Source organism: Syngnathus acus, chromosome 2 (genome assembly GCF_901709675.1).
Source record: "Syngnathus acus chromosome 2, fSynAcu1.2, whole genome shotgun sequence".
NCBI classification, from domain to species: Eukaryota; Metazoa; Chordata; class Actinopteri; order Syngnathiformes; family Syngnathidae; genus Syngnathus; species Syngnathus acus.
In genome coordinates, this window is record NC_051088.1 from 11,013,449 (window position 1) to 11,032,749 (window position 19,301).

General features: G+C 42.4%; 2 protein-coding genes across 4 annotated transcripts; both read right to left on the reverse strand.

Annotated features, from left to right (window-relative positions):
* Nucleotides 1-5,791: 5,791 nt before the first annotated feature.
* Nucleotides 5,792-11,218, reverse strand: csrnp2 (cysteine-serine-rich nuclear protein 2). Its single transcript, XM_037275135.1, has 5 exons — nt 10,596-11,218; nt 8,400-8,570; nt 8,054-8,316; nt 7,331-7,627; nt 5,792-6,619 (listed from the first exon to the last, which is right to left on the reverse strand). Exons 2-5 carry the CDS (start codon nt 8,557-8,559, stop codon nt 5,972-5,974), a joined length of 1,368 nt encoding a protein of 455 aa, XP_037131030.1. The 5' UTR covers nt 8,560-8,570; nt 10,596-11,218; the 3' UTR covers nt 5,792-5,971.
* A 626-nt stretch (nt 11,219-11,844) lies between these two features.
* tfcp2 (transcription factor CP2) lies at nt 11,845-18,708 on the reverse strand. Of its 3 annotated transcripts, XM_037275139.1 has the most exons (16): nt 18,380-18,708; nt 18,059-18,232; nt 17,356-17,507; nt 16,507-16,586; nt 16,134-16,239; nt 15,820-15,926; nt 15,494-15,646; nt 15,301-15,411; nt 14,881-14,969; nt 14,757-14,805; nt 14,453-14,546; nt 14,182-14,272; nt 13,985-14,091; nt 13,523-13,665; nt 12,788-12,839; nt 11,845-12,706 (listed from the first exon to the last, which is right to left on the reverse strand). In XM_037275139.1, exons 2-16 carry the CDS (start codon nt 18,178-18,180, stop codon nt 12,669-12,671), a joined length of 1,494 nt encoding a protein of 497 aa, XP_037131034.1. In that variant the 5' UTR covers nt 18,181-18,232; nt 18,380-18,708; the 3' UTR covers nt 11,845-12,668. The 3 variants fall into 3 exon arrangements, with proteins under 3 accessions (XP_037131034.1, XP_037131033.1, XP_037131031.1); XM_037275138.1 differs by lacking the exons at nt 18,059-18,232; nt 18,380-18,708 and having other exon boundaries at nt 16,511-16,586; nt 17,356-17,422; XM_037275136.1 differs by lacking the exons at nt 16,507-16,586; nt 18,059-18,232; nt 18,380-18,708 and having other exon boundaries at nt 17,356-17,474.
* Between the last annotated feature and the right edge of the window lie 593 nt (nt 18,709-19,301).

The following is a 19,301-nucleotide window of genomic DNA, read 5'->3' on the forward strand; positions in this document are numbered from 1 at the left end:
ATGCAACCAGGAGCTAGCTAGCGTCGTTAACTTGGCTGGCACAACAGATAGGAACCGGCCTCACGAATGGTCACATTGTGGTTAACAAGCACAAAACAGTATACTATTGTTTCACAATAAACAATACAAATATAAATCGCTTACCTTATAGTCTGGTGTGGCTTATATATGAACAAAACAAGATTTTCCCCTAATTTTAGCTGGTGCGGTTTATAATCAGGTGCGGCTTATAGTCCAGAAATTATGGTATTTGTTGATTTTTCATTTAGTTTATTTATTTAATTGATTTTAATGTCTTGTGCAGACAATCGAATACAGCTTTGTTTAGAGTCTGCATTTATCTGGATTCAGTTTGGGTTTTGGAAACCTCACAAACACTTGAGAAAATCCCTTCAACCTCTCTGGATAATGTGTGGTACCCCAAGCACATTGTTTAACCATAATTAAAAGAGTAAAACACATCAAAAACTACACACAACAAAAACTCAAATAAGTCATTAAGTTCAACGAAGCACATTCAAGAAAAGTGTTGGGCCCTTGTTCTGTGCTACACTGTTATTGGCCAGTTCGCGTTGAGGGGTACGACAAACGATGAATTTTTATCCGATTTTAACAGCGTCATTGTGATGAAAAATAGCTAATTAAGAACCAAGTGGTTGTGTTGCGTGATGGTATGATACTTCAAAAGTCATTTTCCACAATAAAAATGATGAGGGGATTGCCACAACAACATAGTTACCAGATATGCTTACAGCCCACACATCTGGTTTTGGGGAGAACTGATCTGAATCTCAAACAAACAACTCAGGATAGACCGTGAAAACATGTGTCTAATGTGTGTGGTGTGCTGTGTTGGTCTTCTCGAGGACATCCATCCATTTTCTATACCGCTTATCCTTAACAGGCTTAAGCTAAACACATTGTATGAAGAAAAAAAACTATGTTTTGCAGTCACCGTTTTCTGTCCTGGAAGTAAAAGTTGAATGATGATACAGCTGGATGGTGGGAAAAGTGTAAACAGAAACCAGTTTAACATTCCAGTGCCTTAAAGAGGCTCTTTCTTGAAGTGATTGATCTGTTATCTATTAATGTTTCCAAATACTTACAAACGTTGACATCTGCTCACAGATGCAGAGCTGCAAGGAGCCAAAAGGCCCAACGAGGGCAGCAAGTGTGAAGCGTTCTCCATTGATGTTTCCAGTCCCTGACGGGGCGCGCGAGGGGATCCTCTTTCAGAAAATCCCGAGAGATGGACCATATATAACCGTCTGGAGTCATCTGGGATATGAAATTAATTTCCAGAAGCGCTTTTCCTACGATGGCAGTGTTTTGAACAGGCTGTTGCACGCTGCGCCTGTTGTCCAAAACGCATCCCGAGCCTGACATTGTGATGCTCTTTCTTGACAAAGACCTGCCACAGACATATTATGACACGTGGGAACTGTAAATTCTGGAAAAAGTCATAAGCTCACCCCAAAAAACGGACTCTATTTGTTTCAGACATCAAACCTCTGTAATAATGTTTCCACAACAACATGAGAAACACTCGCTCCACACCCAACACTGTTTTTACAGGTACACCAGTGGATCCATGTGTGTAACAGGAAATGAGGTCACTTAAATGGGAACATTTTTTTGTTTGCACAGCATGCCGGAAACATGGTCCAGTTATACCAGCGAGTGATAAACAACATGGATGTCAGGGTTATGGTATTCGTGAAGAGTGACGAGATGCTGGTTAGGGACTTTTACGTGATTCAGTCAAAGTCTGCTTCAGGGAATAAGACACATGGACAGGAAGTCATTACACTTCCTTTCCCAGATTCACAAATTGTGTTTTGTTCTCTTGGGATCAGTAGGGCATAATAACAATTTAGTAAAAAAAACTTCTATTTTCAATATAGTACTTGTCCTCGTTGGGACAAACAAGCATTCTGCACCGGGATTTCTCCTCGTGCTCCGGCTTCCAAAAACATGGTACGACACTCCATGAGGAATTTGATAGGTATCTCAATTCAACCTTAGAGCCATGTTGAAAGCCATCTGGGAAATGAACTCAAAAAGTCAGAGGGGGTAAAGTGCCCCAAAAAAATTCTAATCAAAGTTTTTCATCTTAGAGCGTCCTGAGAGGTTCATTAAGAGGAATGTACAGTTCGGATACTGAGGGGTGAAGTCATCTCTTTTTTCTCTCCAATCAAGCATGTTCACATTATTTTGCCCACTGCTGTTAATGCACAGAGGGCCCGGCTGTGAGCACATTCGCATTCTATGAAATTTCCACCACGAACAAAGCCGGGCACAGAGCCAAACACTGAGCTAATGGGATGGATTTAATTACAAAGCTGGAAGCTATTCTTTGTTATTTCACTTTTTGGAATCGATAAATGGAGACTGATGATAGTAAAAAATGTATAGATATAATCGTAACGGGGCTACTTGACCTCAGGCCTGTAGAGGTTTCCTGCCAAGCAAGCACTTTTCGGCCCAGAGTTGTGACATCGCTTGGCGTTGACGAGTACAGCCATGCAGTGAGTCGGTGCTGCCCTCGGCTGGTCGTCAAACGTACTGCACCCAATGAAGCACAATGGGGAAACACTATTGGAGCTATAAAACACAACCTTTTTTTTTGTTTTTTAATACAAACGTATATGTAACGAAATATTAAATAGATATTTGACCTGAATATTTTCATGTGCGCTGTATGCAGAACATTTCAGCCCTATATTGTTATAAATAGAATCGGTGTTAGTTAAAAAGTTTAAAAAAAAAAAACTTTGTATGTTTATTAATGATGTATTTTAGTGGGGATTTTTTGTCTTTACAATTAACACTTTCTGAGGCAATCTGTGAATAGCAATAACTGAGTTACTGCCCTAAGTAAGAGCAAACTTAAGGAATCGCAGTGTGTGAGGAAAATTAAAACTGACAGCACACATACAGTACATTTCTTAAATGTGCACTTTATTTTTATATAGAAAAAGACCTTCTTTTGTCCACTTTAAGGGAACAGTTTCATGAGAGAGGCTCTCCACAGCTCATTTGAGTCTTTCCAGCAATCACACTTATCTTTTGCTCACAAACACACATACTTGTGCAGTGGTCCCCGGCTATAAGTGATTGAAAACAGCCGAGCGTGATGAAGACGGTAATCCTCTGAAGACCACTGCTTTGGTGAAGCACACTTGGATTAAGACAAAAAAAATAAAAGGCAAAAAAATTACACCAAATTCTCATACATGTCAGCATGTCCCAAATAAAAGATGGTTTAGTGTGTTTTTTAAAGACATTTAAATAGCATAAAAGTTAAAAGGTCACAACGAGATTTCATCATCAGCACAAGAATGTGTCGCGGTAAAGCAGCAGTCACCTTCCTTGACCTCCTGTATGAAGAGTTACAGAATGTGGAAGGAAAGGGCAGTCAAGTCTGTAACATGAGCACCTTTCCAAAACACAGAATTTTCTCATTAATATGTTGCCCAAGCTCTCTAAATACAGTACACTTATGGACACACACACATACACACAATGTCACATTTTTCTCAAAATGCTCTTTTCTTCATATGACATCTCTTGTTCAGAGGCGACGATGCATAAAATGTCGTCGTTACACTAGACGAGTATCAATAGATATACTTCATTTTGCACGTGAGGGATTTTGACTGTACAACAGGCTAACTCTGGATCAAACCTGGCCTGGCACCCTAGAACGGGTTCGACTTAACAGACGGGGACATATTAACGGTTACAGGTCTGTGGTATTCCTCTTGAACATATCCCAGGCTTAGACTGAAGAACAGGTCAAGGTAGCTGTTTCAGAAATAATTGGGCGTTGCACTCTGGAGCAGTCCAGGAGCTACACTCAAGACCTAATCTAGTGTTGGATTCTAATATACGTGGGGTTGGAATCAAGAGTTTGTAAAATAGTCTTGAAAGGTCCCAAAGCTATATTCTAGGACAGGCCAGAAATATCACTCAAGAGCCAGTTGCGGTTTGACCTTAGAACAGCAGTGTCACACTCGTGACACACTCTTACACAGACTGCGTTGGATCCAAGATCTGGCTTCGGATTAGACTACAGATTTTGGCTCCCTTCCAGACACTCTAAAAGTGAGCCAAGGCCATAGTAGCGAACACGAATGATCGAAAAGAAAAGGTGAAAGACTACACTGTTGTGGAACAGGTCAGGGGTGACATTCCAGAAGAGGAGAAGCATTCCAGTCCAGAGCAGGCCGTTTACTCGTCTCTAGTACAGGTGCTACTGTACTCAAGAACTGGTTTGGAATCAAGCCTCTGGAACCGATCTAGGTTACATTCTAGAGCAGGGGTGTCAAACTCATTTTTTGTCGCTGGCCACATTGTATGTAGTCAGTTTCCTTCGGTAGGCCATTATGACTGCCAACCCAAATACTAAATGTATGACGGCCTCATATTATACATATACAGTACAGGCTACACAACAAAATGATGACTAACTAGTTGTGAAATCAGAGTCAGTCTGATTTTTTGTGTAAATTCGTGACAACTCATATCTAAACTGGTATCACAAAGGCAACAGAAGAATTTGTGTTGAGTTCATGCATTGTGTTGGTTATGTTCTTTGAACAAGGTGACGTTCATGCATGGCTCATTTTGTGCACCAGTAATAAACATTGATGTTGTGAATTTGAAAAAAATATTTTTTTTCACTAAAGAGGGGTTTGGTGAATGCGCAAATGAAACTGGTGGGGTTCGGTACCTCCAATAAGTTTAAGAACCACTGCTCTAGAACATATTCTAGAAGGGGATAGTTCAATCCTGGTCCTTAAGGACCCCTTTCCTGCATGTTTTAGACATTTCCCAATCACACCTGATTAAAATGATCTGGATCTTTATCCAGCTTCTGCACACCTTGTTGATTGTCTTTCGTTTGTCTCAGTCTAGAAAAAGGCCAGAGGTAACACTTCAAAACAAGTCAGCCCTGCACTCCAGGACAGTGTTAGGTGACAACTTAAAGATTGTAGACTGACATGGCACAGTTCAAGGGCAGCTCTAAGGTTACACCATAGAACAGCGGTTTGACTCTAGAACTGAGATTCTTCGAATTATCCAAGGTTACACTCTAAAAGAGTGAGACATTAGAATTTAGAGCAGGCCCACATACACCAAATGTGTTGAAATCAGACTGCGGGTATTGTAGCGTCCAACAGGGGTTGTTTGAGGACATATTGGACCAGGTCCAGAAAAGGCCTGGCATTGCTCTCTACAGCAGGCCACAGCTTGTAGTCTAGTCCAATCTTTATTTCCCCCTTGCAGAATACAAAGTACAACTGTCTGTCTGCTTTCCTCTCTGCCTAGAAGAGGTCCAGAGTGGCTATCAGTTCGTGATCCGAATGTAAACATTCAACGACCACGTGGAGTTCCAGCAGTGTGGTGAAAGTAATGCAGAAATCTGCTCAGGCGGGGTTCTAGCACAACTCCAGGTGGATGAAAGTCGATTTTTGCCAGCGGCGCCTCATCCACAAGAGATCCATCAGACAAAGACTTGATAATATCACAGGCATTGCAACTACGACAAAGATGGCGTTTGTGAAAGACGAGCAAAGGCCGACGCAGATGATCTCGGCCTCGCAATCACACAAACGCTGTACAGTACACGAGAAAACAAGTATTTCCAGGATTATTAGGTCAGTTTACGCCGTCATTTGGCTTGACTGCAGCACGGGCAGGTCTGCTGCGTTACAAAGTGTTAGCTATGTCACTCACATTTTCTCTTGGATGTCTCTAAAGTTAGCAAGCAGGACTTCCTCCTGCATTTTTTTTTTTTTTGCATAAGGCTGTGTTCACCACCCCCAACACAATTCACAATGAAAGTCATGTGACTGCATATAGGGCAGCATATGACTCCTGATCTTCCATGCATTCCAGCATCCACGACTGAGTTCAATGCAAAGTGTGTTTATATTTGTGCAAAACATCTGCGGAGAAGCGCGGACTAAACATCAGGAGGAAGCGGGTCCGTCACCGCTGCTACTTGCACACTTTCTTCGAGACACCCTTCATGATGGGCGAGCTTCGATTGGTCGCTTTGGAAAGGCTCGTCCCCTGGGGCCTCTTGAACCTCCTCCTCTGTCGGCTCCAGAGTGGCCGGCTCTATGGAGCTGAGTTGATAGTAGTTGAGAGGGGCGGAGTCTTTGAGAAGGTCTGCAGGACTCTCCTCCTCTTGGTTGATGCAGAGCACGGCGGTCCCAGTCGGGAAAGGCCCCTGCAGGAGTACCTCCTCCACTTGCGGCTCCTCTGCCCGCACCTCCCTCTCCCGTCTCTCCTGTTCCTCGGCGCTCTGCAGGTGCAACACGGCGGTCTCATTCTCCCGCTCAAGGATGTCCTCCTCCGCCTCCGAGACACACGCACGCACCCCGCTCTCTTCCGAGCCCGGGGATGCGGAGAACGGGGAGGACACCCGGTCCGACTCGGCGTATGTCTCCCCGGGCACTTGTAGCAGCACCCTCCTCTTCTCCAGGTCCAACTTCATGATGGTGTGCAGATAGTGCGTTCGGACACGAAGAGGGTTGAACTCGACTCGGCCCGCTAAATTTCCGCAACCATCTCTGGAGCAACCGCATGGGAAGGACATTCTATCCACCTGAAGGAGAAAACAGGCTTCGCTATTGTCTTGATTGTTCAACCCTAAAAATGTTTACACTGTAGGAACACATGAACCGACAACCATGCAGAAGCCCAACTTACACGTGAGTAACTTCACAAACGGCAAAGACAAAAAAAATCCAACAAGTTAATCCACATAATAACCTTGTGGGCTTAATGGAGGCCATTTGTGATCAGCTCACTTTAAAAAAAACACTTCAAGCTGTATTTATGAAACAAGGGCGCAGATTTTGTTTTACAATCGTGTTATTTCCAACTTCAGCTCTTTAACTATATCAAAAATATACTGCTTATACGGAGTTGTAACTTTTGGCTCTCTGGAGCAACAACATTTTTTTAATTCCTTGTTACTTACCTGACTGAAATATGCAACTGTTATAAAATGGATTTCGGTCGAGAAGAAACACTTCAACTTTTACTTTTTGTTGTGTTTTTCTCCCAGGTTACATCAATGACCTATTTTTTGCGCAAGGGAGCAATTTCATGAAGTCATCTTAGTTCCAGAAACACTTAATTATTTACCAAACTTCAACAGAGCACAAGTCTTCACCCTTTGCAGTCCATGGTGAAGAATTGCATTTTAATTTACTTACGTCGTTGAGGAAAATCGTAGCCTGTGTCTGTCCGTCCGTGGCCAAGACAGTCAAATCAAACAAGGTTAACCAGGATCCAAAGGTGAGCACCCTACCTGGCATTTGATGCCGGCCTGGCTGCAGCCGCAGTGTCGAGGGTCGCAGTACAGACGGCAGTCGCAGCCACATTCCTCCCGGGACAGGCGGATGGCTCGGAGCTCCGTTTTCTCCCGAGCGTCGATGCGTGCGATTCCAGAGGCTCGCAGAAGGGCTCTGCGCCGCTTGGTGGGCAGCGGCTGAAGGAAGAAGCAGTCGTCCACCTCCACGGCGTCCACGTCGAGGTCCTCATCCGAAACGTCATCCAGAGTAAGCAGTTCGGCTTGGGCGCACTCCACCGTGCCGTTCCTGGTCAGCTGTGTACGACAGTCAACCCAGCTAAAGTAAATAAAGTGTGGAGTAAAAACAAATACAGACACTGATGTGAAATATGTGCCTTGGCTTGATAAAGGTTGGGAAAGCAGTGCGCTCTCTTTTCTTTCCCCAGAGAATCAATCCACTGCTGAGCCCATTTTGAATTCCTTTTGCTAAGCTGCAGCCCCTTTTGCCCGAAATGTAGTGGACTGTAAGATTTTGATTTTTTTTCCCTAAAATGAAGTATTCCTATGGTGTAAAAGTGTGCTGCATCTCGGACGCTTAAATAAGCGCTATCAAATATGCCGGTGCGTTTTAAAAGGACTCTTGCAGTGTAACCCGTCCAGAACGTAAACGCTTGGTGGACTGGTTTCTAGCGTACCCAATTAAGTGGCCATTTAGAGACTGGCACCAACAGCTTTCTGTACCTTCAGCTTGCGGGCGTTGAGCTTCTCCTGGCGCAGGTGTTGGCGTAAGGTGTGTCGGTGGCTGGTCTCCTGCTCCCGAGCAAACTCGCCCAGCGTGTAACGTCGGATGGAGGAGTGGTTGTGGGCCATGCCCAACGAGCTGCCCCCTTGGCTGGGCACGCTCGTGAAGCCCTGCCTCCGGGGGAAATAATACACTGTAACGGCATCGAAACGCACCCTCTTGCTTCCAGGCGACAGCTTGTGCTGTCTGAGGATTGAGGTGGCTGCGGGGGAAGAAACATTCAGGATGGAAATGAATGCTTATTTGTTACATTTGCACCAATGTTTTTTTTTTCTCCACGCTTACGAGTGAATTCTGTCCTGGAGGATGGGTTGAGGCTGTCGCAGCTGTCAGCGCTGTCACTGCTGGAGATATCATCGTCAGAGTCTTTGGGTGTAGAAAAGGGAGAGCCGTTGTCCACCTCTTCATATCGTCGTTTGAGGCTGAGGGAAGAACCTGCCTCCATGGAAACTGTGTCTGAGGGCACAAGTAAGCACCAGTGATCATCAAAGCAAAAAAAAAAAAAAAAAAAAAAAAAAAAAAAAAAGTTCAAGGACGATAAACTGTTGCATGCAAAAACTGCAGTTGGGTTTCTAAAAAAGGGATGGGCCGTTTAGCTAAATTTCTCTAATTTGCCATGCGGGAAATTAGCCATTCTCACAAACGTTCAATCCCAGGTATTTATTCATTTTTTTTTTCATTTCCCTCCCCAAGACTTAAGGTAAAAAAAAGAAGGGATGGAAAACATCTGGTGCTGAATAAATGACAGCCACACAAGTAGATTGACCAATAGTCTATATTTTTGAAACTATATTAAATTTACTTATGGGGTTTTGGCTTGTCACCAGCAACAAGTAAAGTATATCATGCATTTTCTAAACAAAATTCCCCAAATGAGGCTTTTAATTTAGCAAAGATATGATTTAATATGAATTATCTGAACAAAATCAACAACAATTAAATAATGGTAGACAGCAAGACAGAGGGGAAAAAGTGTTCATCTTAGCTTTGTAACATTGTTTGCAACAACCTCCCCCCATTTTTACACAAACTAATTTTGACTGAAGGCATCACCATGGCAACTAGCTCAAATGGAATTACATTTCAAATTCAAGTTACAGCATGCACTCTTCAGTGTTTTTGTTCAAGTGTTGGAATGGAGACATGACCAGCACACCATTTTAGAATGATGTAAAATCCATCCTCAAACCAGCAAGGTAATATCGGAGCGTTGTTACATAATACAAAAATGATCTCGTCCTTGTACTATGACTAAGCTTTTCCATTAACTGGAAGTGGAATTGATGATTGACTGGTTTAACATGTCATGTGGCCATTTGTTCACACAGCAAGCTTTGAGATGGTGAGAGCCAACACAACGGTTACCATGGTGACTTCATCAAGACGTGAGGACGCCAAAGAACCTGCTTCAGCCAATGAAGAAAAAAAAACGATTTTCTCTAATCTTGACTTGGTTCGTCATTCAGAAATGATACAGTGGAATTTGGAAAACAAAAATAGTAAGGCAATGCAGACAATTGTTGCCTGAATTTTTATATTGCATATCAATCCAACCATTTGGCCATTTCCTACACGGGGAAAGTCCGTTTGAGCCCAGGGGGATTACTTTAAAGGGGGGAACTTTGTAGCAGTTTGGATATTATATCTTTTGTGATACCCGCCCTGAAATTTGTCTGGCACATATAGTAACAGTTTTATGATGGTGATAGTTGACCTTGAAGTGGATTATTTCTGTTTGCATTATTTCCTATGGGAACAAATCTTATGTCAATGATCATTCTAGAAAGGACCGTGTCCCACTGTAGAGCTTCCAGGGTATCAAGTACTGTATTGCAATAACATCAACATACATGACAATCAACAGGAATCATCACAAAGACTTTTTACCAACACACTGTATGCCGATCGCGCAGCTTTTTTCCTCTGACCCAAAACACATTTTGGATGCTGGGCCATCAATTCGGCTAGTGCCTCCTCTCCTAAATGATGCTGTCATTTTTTGAGGAGAAGCAAGTACAGTGCTGTAAAGCGACCTTGTATTGCAGCTTTTTTACCGCATTTAAACCCCCCGGAGAAGCTGTCAGGATGTGTGCAGTAATCATTCATTGGATTTCCAAGTGGAATGTTTTCTGTCACCCTTTTCTAACCGATGAAAAGCTCAAAGTATATATCTTTACCATTTGGTAATATGACTTGCTTATTTTTGGTGATTTGGCTTTGTGTGACAGTTCAACAAAATACCTGACCGTAGAATAAAGATTAATAACCTACTACTAAAGGATGTATTGATAGAAGCTGCTGATGACGGTGCAGTTTACAGAAAGCAGGAGCAGTATTGTCCAACTGTGGCAAGAACAGTCAATATATATATGAATGAAAGCACTTAGTATTTGCATCTACAGTACATGCAAAAATCAGTTTTCACGTGCATACGGTCGGGGGGGTTAAGAACGTTCACAATGAGAAAGAAGCTTTTCTTACCTGGGTCACTAAGGGGAACTTGACTGCAACCAGCTCGTTGCTCTTTTCTCTTCCTTTGTGTTCATGGGTTATATTGAGCACCCTGTTAGACGCCTTTCTGGTGCCGGAACCAGCAGCAATAGACTTTAAAGTGATTGTCTACGCGTACTACTTCTTCGATGTGGTTGGAGGAGGCTACTTGGGCTCATTGTTCTGTAGAGCTGGGGGAAAAAAAAAAAAAACCGAACCGCAGCCCTCTTTAGGATATAGTTCAACGGATATCAAAGGAGTCGTCACGTTACCAGGAGGGAGTTGGGGTCTATTTCCGCGCTGTATTATATATATATTTTTTTAATCGTTAAGTTTTTGCCTGCTCTTGACAAGGGCTTTTAAATGGAGAAGCCCACTGTCATCTTTAGTCGTGGTCCTTTTTCGCCACCTCCTCGCTGGCCTCCTCCACCACACTCAATGGGCCGGGGAACGGTCCGCTGGGTCGATCTTCGTCTTCTCGCTCGCCACACGTTTCCGGTGTCAATTGTCGCGGCCGTCTTTGGGGCGAGAAGACGGTCTTTGAACCGGTTTCGCCCCGGCCGGACCCGGTCGCTAGATTGTAACAATGGCAGCCCGAAAATTCCTCCCGGCGGACATATATATACTCGCAGTGACGTCACGCTTAGCTTCTGCGCCAAGGAATGTTGGGAAATTGAGTGTTTGAGTTTGCCTTTGTCCGACTGGCATGCTGTCTAACCGTTATAATTACTAGCCATCCATCCATTTTCAGAAACGCCTATCATCAGTCAGTGCATTATTCGTTTTTGCTACTTTAAGTTAGCAATAGGAAATTAATAAAATAACAAGTGGCGGATTATTGTAAATATTTTTGGCTCAAAAATACAAAATTGAAAAAACATGTCACTGACAATTTCCTTCTGGATCAAATAAGCCCAGTCCAACCTTAACTTTGAACTTACTAGCAAGTAAGCAACTATACCTACAGATACATACAACATAATGTGTATTTTCTCAAACAGTGTAAAGGGTAATTTCCTCAACTGAAGAATACTTGTTTTCTTTGAAGGAAGACTTTTTGTACAATTTTTTATTTTCTGACGGTCTTTTGTCTGTCTGTCTTTTTGGAATAATTCTGTCAATTAAATTTCAAATCTTAGCAACAACCAGAAAAATCCCCAAAATGGTGTCCATGGGCATTTTCTCAACCGCTAAGAGGACAACAGATTACAATAAACATACTACAATAACTAACATTTCCTTTTTTCTTATGAAAAGGTGTTTATTTTTTCTGGTATTTACGAGACAACGCGGTGATGCGGATTCGTACCAAGGCTGACAGATGGGACAGGTATAAAAAATGTCTAATGATCATAAAAGCAGAGACAGAAAATGAACTCTCACACGCAACTCTGGTGTGCCCCATGTTACCAGTATTGCTAGCAGTTGAATGGATACAAATAAAGACTTCAAAACTCTAAAAGTAATGTGCAGAAAATACTTAAAATCTATTTAAATGTACTGTTGTCCAAGAAAGCCTAATTAAAATGTTTTTGTGCTAAATAACTCCATCATTTGCATCCACTAAGTTTTTAGTCACTATTCAAAGTATCAGAATTAGTGCAACTATTAGCTAGTAGATGCTAAATGTGTTAATAGCTGTATTTCACTTCCCCTTAAAGATGTAACTGGCTGTTAGCTGGTCTTTTAGCTGCATCCCCGTCCGGCACAATGTATTCTCTTAGCACTGATTTGAGTTGTATTCAAGAGTTTTTAAAAAAGAACACCTTGATTACAGAGTGCTAACCTTTGGCACACCAGACGCAGCGGTCACACCAGCCAAACATGAGCAAAGGAGGTGAGAAAATGCGGCCATGTTGGCGAGAGAACAGCAGGGTGACAAGGGGAGATGTGCTTTGTGTCACTGTGGTAACAGAGTCACTCCCTCCCAAGAAAGACATGAAAAGGCCAGGTGCTTCGTGTTCCGCCGAACAGCTTCAAGAGGCTTCCTGCGGCGTTTCCTAGTGATCCGGAAAGAGCGAGGAGGGTGAAGCTAGATCGTTGAAAGGACCGACTGGATCTAGTTCACTTCAGGATGATGTGGTAGCCGTCATTCGTGTCATCTGCAACAACAACAGCGATGACTGCCACAGTCAAAGAAAAAAAACAGACACTAAATCAGGAAAACGCAGACAGATCAATACCTTTCATGGTGTCCAGAACAAAACAAACTTCATCCTGGAAGTTTTGAATCATCTAGGACGTCAAAGAAGAAGAGTAGAAAATGTTCAAAATTCAGAAGGAAAGGCTAATGACTCACATTAAGCGAGTGCACCAATGCACCGCAGGCAGATGACAAAGGAAAATAATGAATGCAAATGCTTCCAAATGCATACAGCGCCGCCTTCATCAACCATCATTCAAGATTTTCAATGAGTGCACACTGAGAGCAAATCAGTACACGTCTACTGGCTTGCACTCAACCTTCAAATCTACCGTCCTGCTTTTGATTGTATGGTCGGCCTATAGATGGTGGCTAAAGTATCCAAGGTCAAAGATAAAATGTTTCATCTGCCTAGTTCTGAAAATGGGTCTGAGAGTGAGCCATTCTGCGCTTCTGCAACACAGCGTGTCGCCGCCCATGACTTGACAGCTAGGCTGGGCAAAGATCCAGAGCCAAGCGAGGGCCCCCAGACTACTCAGTTTAAATCACTATCCTGCTCGTCTGTTTAAAGCGGGAGTCAAATAAAAAAATCTTTACAATATATTTTACGCGGGACTACCACTCACTATTCAGATTAAAATTGCATTTGTGGAACATGAATTAAGCAGCAAAATCCACCTTTTTTTTTTTTTTAATCGATCTCTGGGGGGGTGACCATTTTGACACTTGCTGTCCACTGAAGATGAAGAAATCATTTAGAATATCAGGAGCTCACCTCATCACTGACTATCACGTGGATGCCAGTGGGACCCTGTTTAAAGATCTGGTTGATCTGTCGAGGTGAGATGTTGAAGAGCTGAGCGATCTTCTCTGTCAGCTCGGTAGCAGTCAACTCCTCCAGGTAGATTGCATGATATACTGCAAGCAGGAAATACAAAGTACGTCTGTCAATAATTGCAAATATTAAAAGAAAAAAAAACTCTATCATTGTATCTGGATTGTACTGTCGTGGTCTGTGCTTTGTCTATATTAACAACAGAAGGTATTCCCCAACCTCAAACTGACCATTCGGAGAATTGTTGGACTATCACTCCATGTAGGAATACAAAAACTGTATGCTATAGCTAAATATACTCTAAAAGCCAAGAAGACACTGATTGTCTTTCATTTTCAATTTAGGAAAAATATTAAATTTCCATCCAAACATCTTTCTTTTCTTTTTTCCATGTGCACTGACTAAAGAACGTGTTGTTCGCAGCATCTCCGTTCTCATGTTTGGTCTGCTGCTCGCGTGCCTGCTGCGACTCCTGGCACACGTAGATGGTTAACCTCGGGCGGACCACCCTGTCGGCGAAACATATGAAGGCGCGTTTGCAGTTATTCCCGTTCTGCATCGACTAATCAACAAACTGCATGCCGGCTCCATGTACTCACCGTCCTTTTAGCGCATTGAATAATCGTATGCCGTCTGCCGGGCCACAGATCTGAATGACATCGTCCCTGGTGAGCTTCAACAAGTCTGCTCCTGGTAATCACAAAAAACAAATTCACACTGATGGGAAAGCCAATCATGTCCACTCAGGACTTTTAAAAGCGGCTCAGCAAACACAAAAAACCAAGAACATGAGTGAATTGGAAGAGTACTTGACTATGTTGACATATACACAATACTTGCTGCAATGTAGAGCGAGGAACGAGTTTGTACCTGAGAAATTGGTGAAGAGCCGTGAGAAGGGCGAGAAGCGGTTCCGGAGAAGCCACTGTTGAGCATCTTGTGGCGTCGCCGCAGGTAACAAATTCTTAAGAGGGAAATAAAGTCACTAGCGGCCTCAACAAGTAAACAGCAATAAACAGCATCGCTTTGTACTTTCATGACAGTAGATTGTTTTCATGTTTCCCAATATTACACTTATTAACCTTTAAAAGAGGAAGTATAACCGTGCTTATTTTAGAGATGTAAGAATAAGATTTTAAACTGGCGATGCTAGTCAAATGTCACCTGTACTTACGTCAGCTACTTGAACAACAGGCTCGGGCTGGTGGTTTGGTGATCCGTTTCTAAAAAGGATCAAATGGAGTGTGTTAGCAAGCAAGCAAGGAGTCACCACAAACGGCGTCGAGAACATTTTTCACCCTTCTGCAACCGGAAAGCTGCTCTGTGTACTGTTGAAGGCCGGTGATGGCGAGTTGTTGACGTAGGTGACTTCGGGCCAGGGGGAACACTGTCAAGAGTCCAAAGGTTCTGTTAATGCATCAAGCGTTGTGCATTGTGGTGCCAAGACTGCGGCTCCGACCAAACAAGGAAGGTTAAGGAGGCATTTAGGAGTTGCTCACTTACATTTACAGTTCACAAATGTAAATCACAATTATTCTCAAGGTCTATCGGTCACATTATGTAAATAGCCCACTTGGTGAGTCCAGAGCGATCATTTGAATTATCTTGGCAACAACAATTCTCCTATTACATTTGATAAGGACACATTTGTGGACCGCTCTAAATAAAGCTTTGATTTATTTTCATGAACATTACCTCAAGGTTATTAATACACTAACCTCTGTGAGGATTGTCGTTTCATACGAGGGCTGATATTTCTCCTTCTCCTGCGGTGCCCTCTTCTCCATCTTCTCCCTGTCCGTCTTCTGCTTTCTGTCCGCACCTTTGGGCTGAAAGAGGTGACATGAAGTCACTGACCCGATGACACCGACTCGCACCCCAGCAAACACGTCAGGGGTTTCCACTCATCACCTTGAAAACTTTGACCTGACAGGAGGCGGAGTGGAGGTGCTCGGTGTACTCGCTGCTCTCGTTCTCTTTGAACGTGTCAATCTGGATGCGGAAGGGAACCCCTTTTTCCCCGCCGTGCTTGCGCATGGTAAATTCTGTGCTGATGCAGTGAACCTAGCATTGGTGAAAAATCAACAAGGTTCATGCATATATATCAAAGTCAAAAACCCCTTGAAAAAAAAATTGCACGCTATACAATTCTAATTTACCGAATGGACCCGAATAATCTTGGGAAAAGCTGCACAACGATATCAAGAAGAGGAAGTCAATCAGGAGGATCATGCTACCTGGATAAAAACGGAGGTTCTTTTTGACGGTTCCCAAAGGAACTCCACAGTGTTAAGCTGAGTAGGGTTAGCCCGTGGGTCGATAATGCCGACTGACATGGGCACATCTGCAACAGATCAATGCCCAACAGGCTTTGAACATAAGGCAAGGCAAATTTGACAACACTGTATTCCACTGCTGTTGCAAATATTGGATGTTAGTCTGAAAAGAATTTTTCTGTCTTTGCTTCTGCTAACAGATTTTGTCTCAAGGAAATAAATCATCTGTTCCAATAGAAGTGTGCAAAACAAGAACAAGATTCTAAGGCACCCACCCAGGTCCAGAATGCGATCCCCAGGCCTGTTCCAGCGCCAGCTCTCCAGCTGCTGGTGCTCTGTGTACTGAAGTCGGCGGTCGTGAAACACCACGCGAATGATGCTCTGCGTGTTAGATACAGCACATTTGCATATTACAGACATTTGTGTGGCACTTGAGGACAACCCTGAAAAAAGGAATTAATAGATTAGTATTTATGCCCGAATTGTTGCACATTGACATGCAATATAATCTTAGCAATATGAATGACACATTCATCAGAGTCATCAATTGATCATTAACAATCTTGGCAATTAAGTATTAAAGAATATATTGAAAGTAGTCCAATGGCCACCCATAGCAAAAATAACACACACAGGCACCTGAGTAACGCACCTTAACCATTTACCAGAGATTTCCGGAAGTTCACCAATTTTTCGATTATCAAGCATTATAACTTCGTAGGACTGCCCTGCAATGACAAGTGTACAGCGGATAACACATGGTTAACATAGAAAATCATTGCACTTTTGGATTTAAAGTAAGAAATGTGGAACTTCCAACATGGGAAACAATCTATTCCGTGACATTGGGTGACTTCCAAATTGCGCTAACATTCTCAAAGATTATGCAAAGGAAATGAACTTATTCCATGGTAAAACAGAAATCAAGTTAAACTACAAACTTTTGGATGACCCGACAAACTGCTTGTCATTAGTAGCGGTGTAACGAATGATTTAGAAAACGTGCGAACATCAGTACAAACTAATGAATTAGTCTGAATGGTTCCATCAAAAAGTCATGAATGGGTAGGAATGGGTTTGATGTTGCTGATTATTTGTTTTTGAATACTTAGATCTGGAGAGATTTGACATGTTGTTGTATCTCAATAAACCTGACAATAGCATCACTTGTCTTTACAGTATTGACAAGTTAAAGCATATTGTAAATTGATTTTCTACGTAAACCTTCTGAATCATACCAAACCAAATTGTTCCACGTGGAATAGTATCCCACTTCATGAATTCTGATACATATTATTATAGTATTATGATACATAACTTTTGCTTGCCTTTGAAACCTTTTTTTCATTAAATTTAAGATTAATTCCATATTCCACTACCTGGGCAACTTTGGCTATTTCACACAAACTCAGTCAGACTTGGTGATTTATCACCTCACAAATGAGAGTGGCCATTATGTAACGTTTTAACTACAATGTCCGGTATCCACGTGCTGACCTTGATTGAGGTAGGTGAGTGTTTCATCATGCAGTTTAACGGCTGGCGAGGTAGCAGCACACAGAACATACTGGAAGGGAAGGATCTTGTTGTCGCTGTCCGGAGGCAAGTTGGACTCCTCTTGTTTGAAGATGGGCAGGGCAAGTACGTCGCTGAAGGTCAGACAAACACAGAACAACTGTTAGTACATGTATAGTGCAAAGCGCAACAATCGAGCGTTTGTATTCCTTTATTCCCTATTGGACTTTCCCTGGAGCAGTTCAATAATCATAATCAAGGTAATGCTAGCAAATATCTAAGTATATCGGCTGAATCGTATCCCTCTTCTCAACAGAACAATTTACAATGCAAAGGGTAGCTCATGATGCAGACAGCTTGACAATGAAAGAGAGGGCAGAATATTTCACCGCTTTAGCACATTTCATACTCAATTTGCTTCATTTAAGAGCATTTCCAAACAAAGAGTGGCAGGCAGTTATAAGCAAGGCAAAGACATTGTCACTTCACATAATCAGAAATGCAGCCAAGCTAGTTGGTCGGCAACTGATGAAAAGGAGATGCAGATTGCAGAACCACGCACATGCCTTATATTCCCAGATGTGAAGATTTCACAGACAGCTGCAGCTGAGTCACAAGCAATATTGTGACTGCATAATAACAGGTTAAGTATGAGAGTCCTGCTGAGTTAAAACTGCTTCAGTACCTCATGCTGTATGCCCCTGCACCGAGCTCCTGACCGATGCCAGAGAGGCTGGCATCGAAGTCCTGGACCAGTCCGGACTCAATCACTTCGTCGGAGAGAGGCAACTTCAGAGCCCAGGCCATGATGACTTTGTGCGGATCTCAATGGGTTTTGCTTCTGATAGCACGTTTTAACCTTTGGTGAAGAAAACGAAGTTTAACTTCCAACCGTAAAAGCGGTGCATTGAACTTGCACGCATCTGTAAAGTAATGGATCACGCGACACTGTTAGCCACTTAATAAATTATTTCCATTTGGTCAATTAGCGGTCTGCACATTTTACCTTACGGCGAAGCGGAGCGCAGTTGCTTTCTAATGGTGCGAGATTTTCATGCCATCACGTCGTGCGCCGTCGCTCGAGTACTAAAATAAACATGTCGGGCTAGTCACGCTAAGCAGCTAGCAACAGCGATCCTAACAATTAGGGCGTCCTCCGAACATGAGGTGTCACGACAACATCATACAATCCATAACCCACATTTCTTTAACCGTGTGCGGGCCTAACAATGCCGTAAAATAAATATCGAACGAGATGTTCCTTTTGTTTATTAATCTGGCCAACGAACGGAGTTACTGTAATTTCCGTGCGTGGCTCTCCTTCGTTTTGTTCTATTAGGCACAATGCTGCCCCCTGGCGTCTGGGAACTACATATAGTTTTAATCAGTGAATTTACCTTGGTACTACATTATTTATTTTTTGGGGGGTAAATCAATCCCCAAAAAAGCATATTTTCACCGTTGAGTAGATCAACTGGTATGAACTGAAAATGTATCATCACAAATCAACAATTATTAATTAGTAAAGACAGTTTATTTACATTTAAAAAAAACTTTTTTCCTCACTTCTTGCAAAGGCAGACGTTCTAGTCAAAGAAGATTGTTATAGATAGCATATTTCTATCATTTTATTTGTTTAATATAGTTTAGTTAATTTAAGGTTATTTAACAATATTGCATTTTTTTTCATAAAGCACATAGCAAGCAAACCAAACATATGGCATCTTGTTTTGATCTTCTAATTCACCATGATTCATATTTATTCTGTATAACAGCAGCTGATCTGCGTTAAAAATGTTGCTACATTGCAATATTGATAAAAATTAAAAAATTCACGAGGCCCACCGACATGGCTATAACTTTTGCAGTAGAAAACAATTAGTAACATTTTTACCTCCTCAGGCATCAATAAAGTGCAAAGAATCCTT

Coding starts and splice junctions, on each gene's coding strand:
- csrnp2 (XM_037275135.1), bottom strand. CDS start 8,559: ATGGAGGCAGGTTCTTCCCTCAGCCTCAAACGACGATATGAAGAGGTG. Junction 8,317..8,399: donor CTCCAGGACAGAATTCACTC/GTAAGCGTGGAG, acceptor CTTCCCCCGCAG/CCACCTCAATCCTCAGACAG. Junction 6,620..7,330: donor AGGCCGGCATCAAATGCCAG/GTAGGGTGCTCA, acceptor TTTCTCCTTCAG/GTGGATAGAATGTCCTTCCC.
- tfcp2 (XM_037275139.1), bottom strand. CDS start 18,180: ATGGCCTGGGCTCTGAAGTTGCCTCTCTCCGACGAAGTGATTGAGTCC. Junction 14,092..14,181: donor TTCAATGCGCTAAAAGGACG/GTGAGTACATGG, acceptor TTTCGCCGACAG/GGTGGTCCGCCCGAGGTTAA. Junction 12,840..13,522: donor ACGTGATAGTCAGTGATGAG/GTGAGCTCCTGA, acceptor TTGACGTCCTAG/ATGATTCAAAACTTCCAGGA.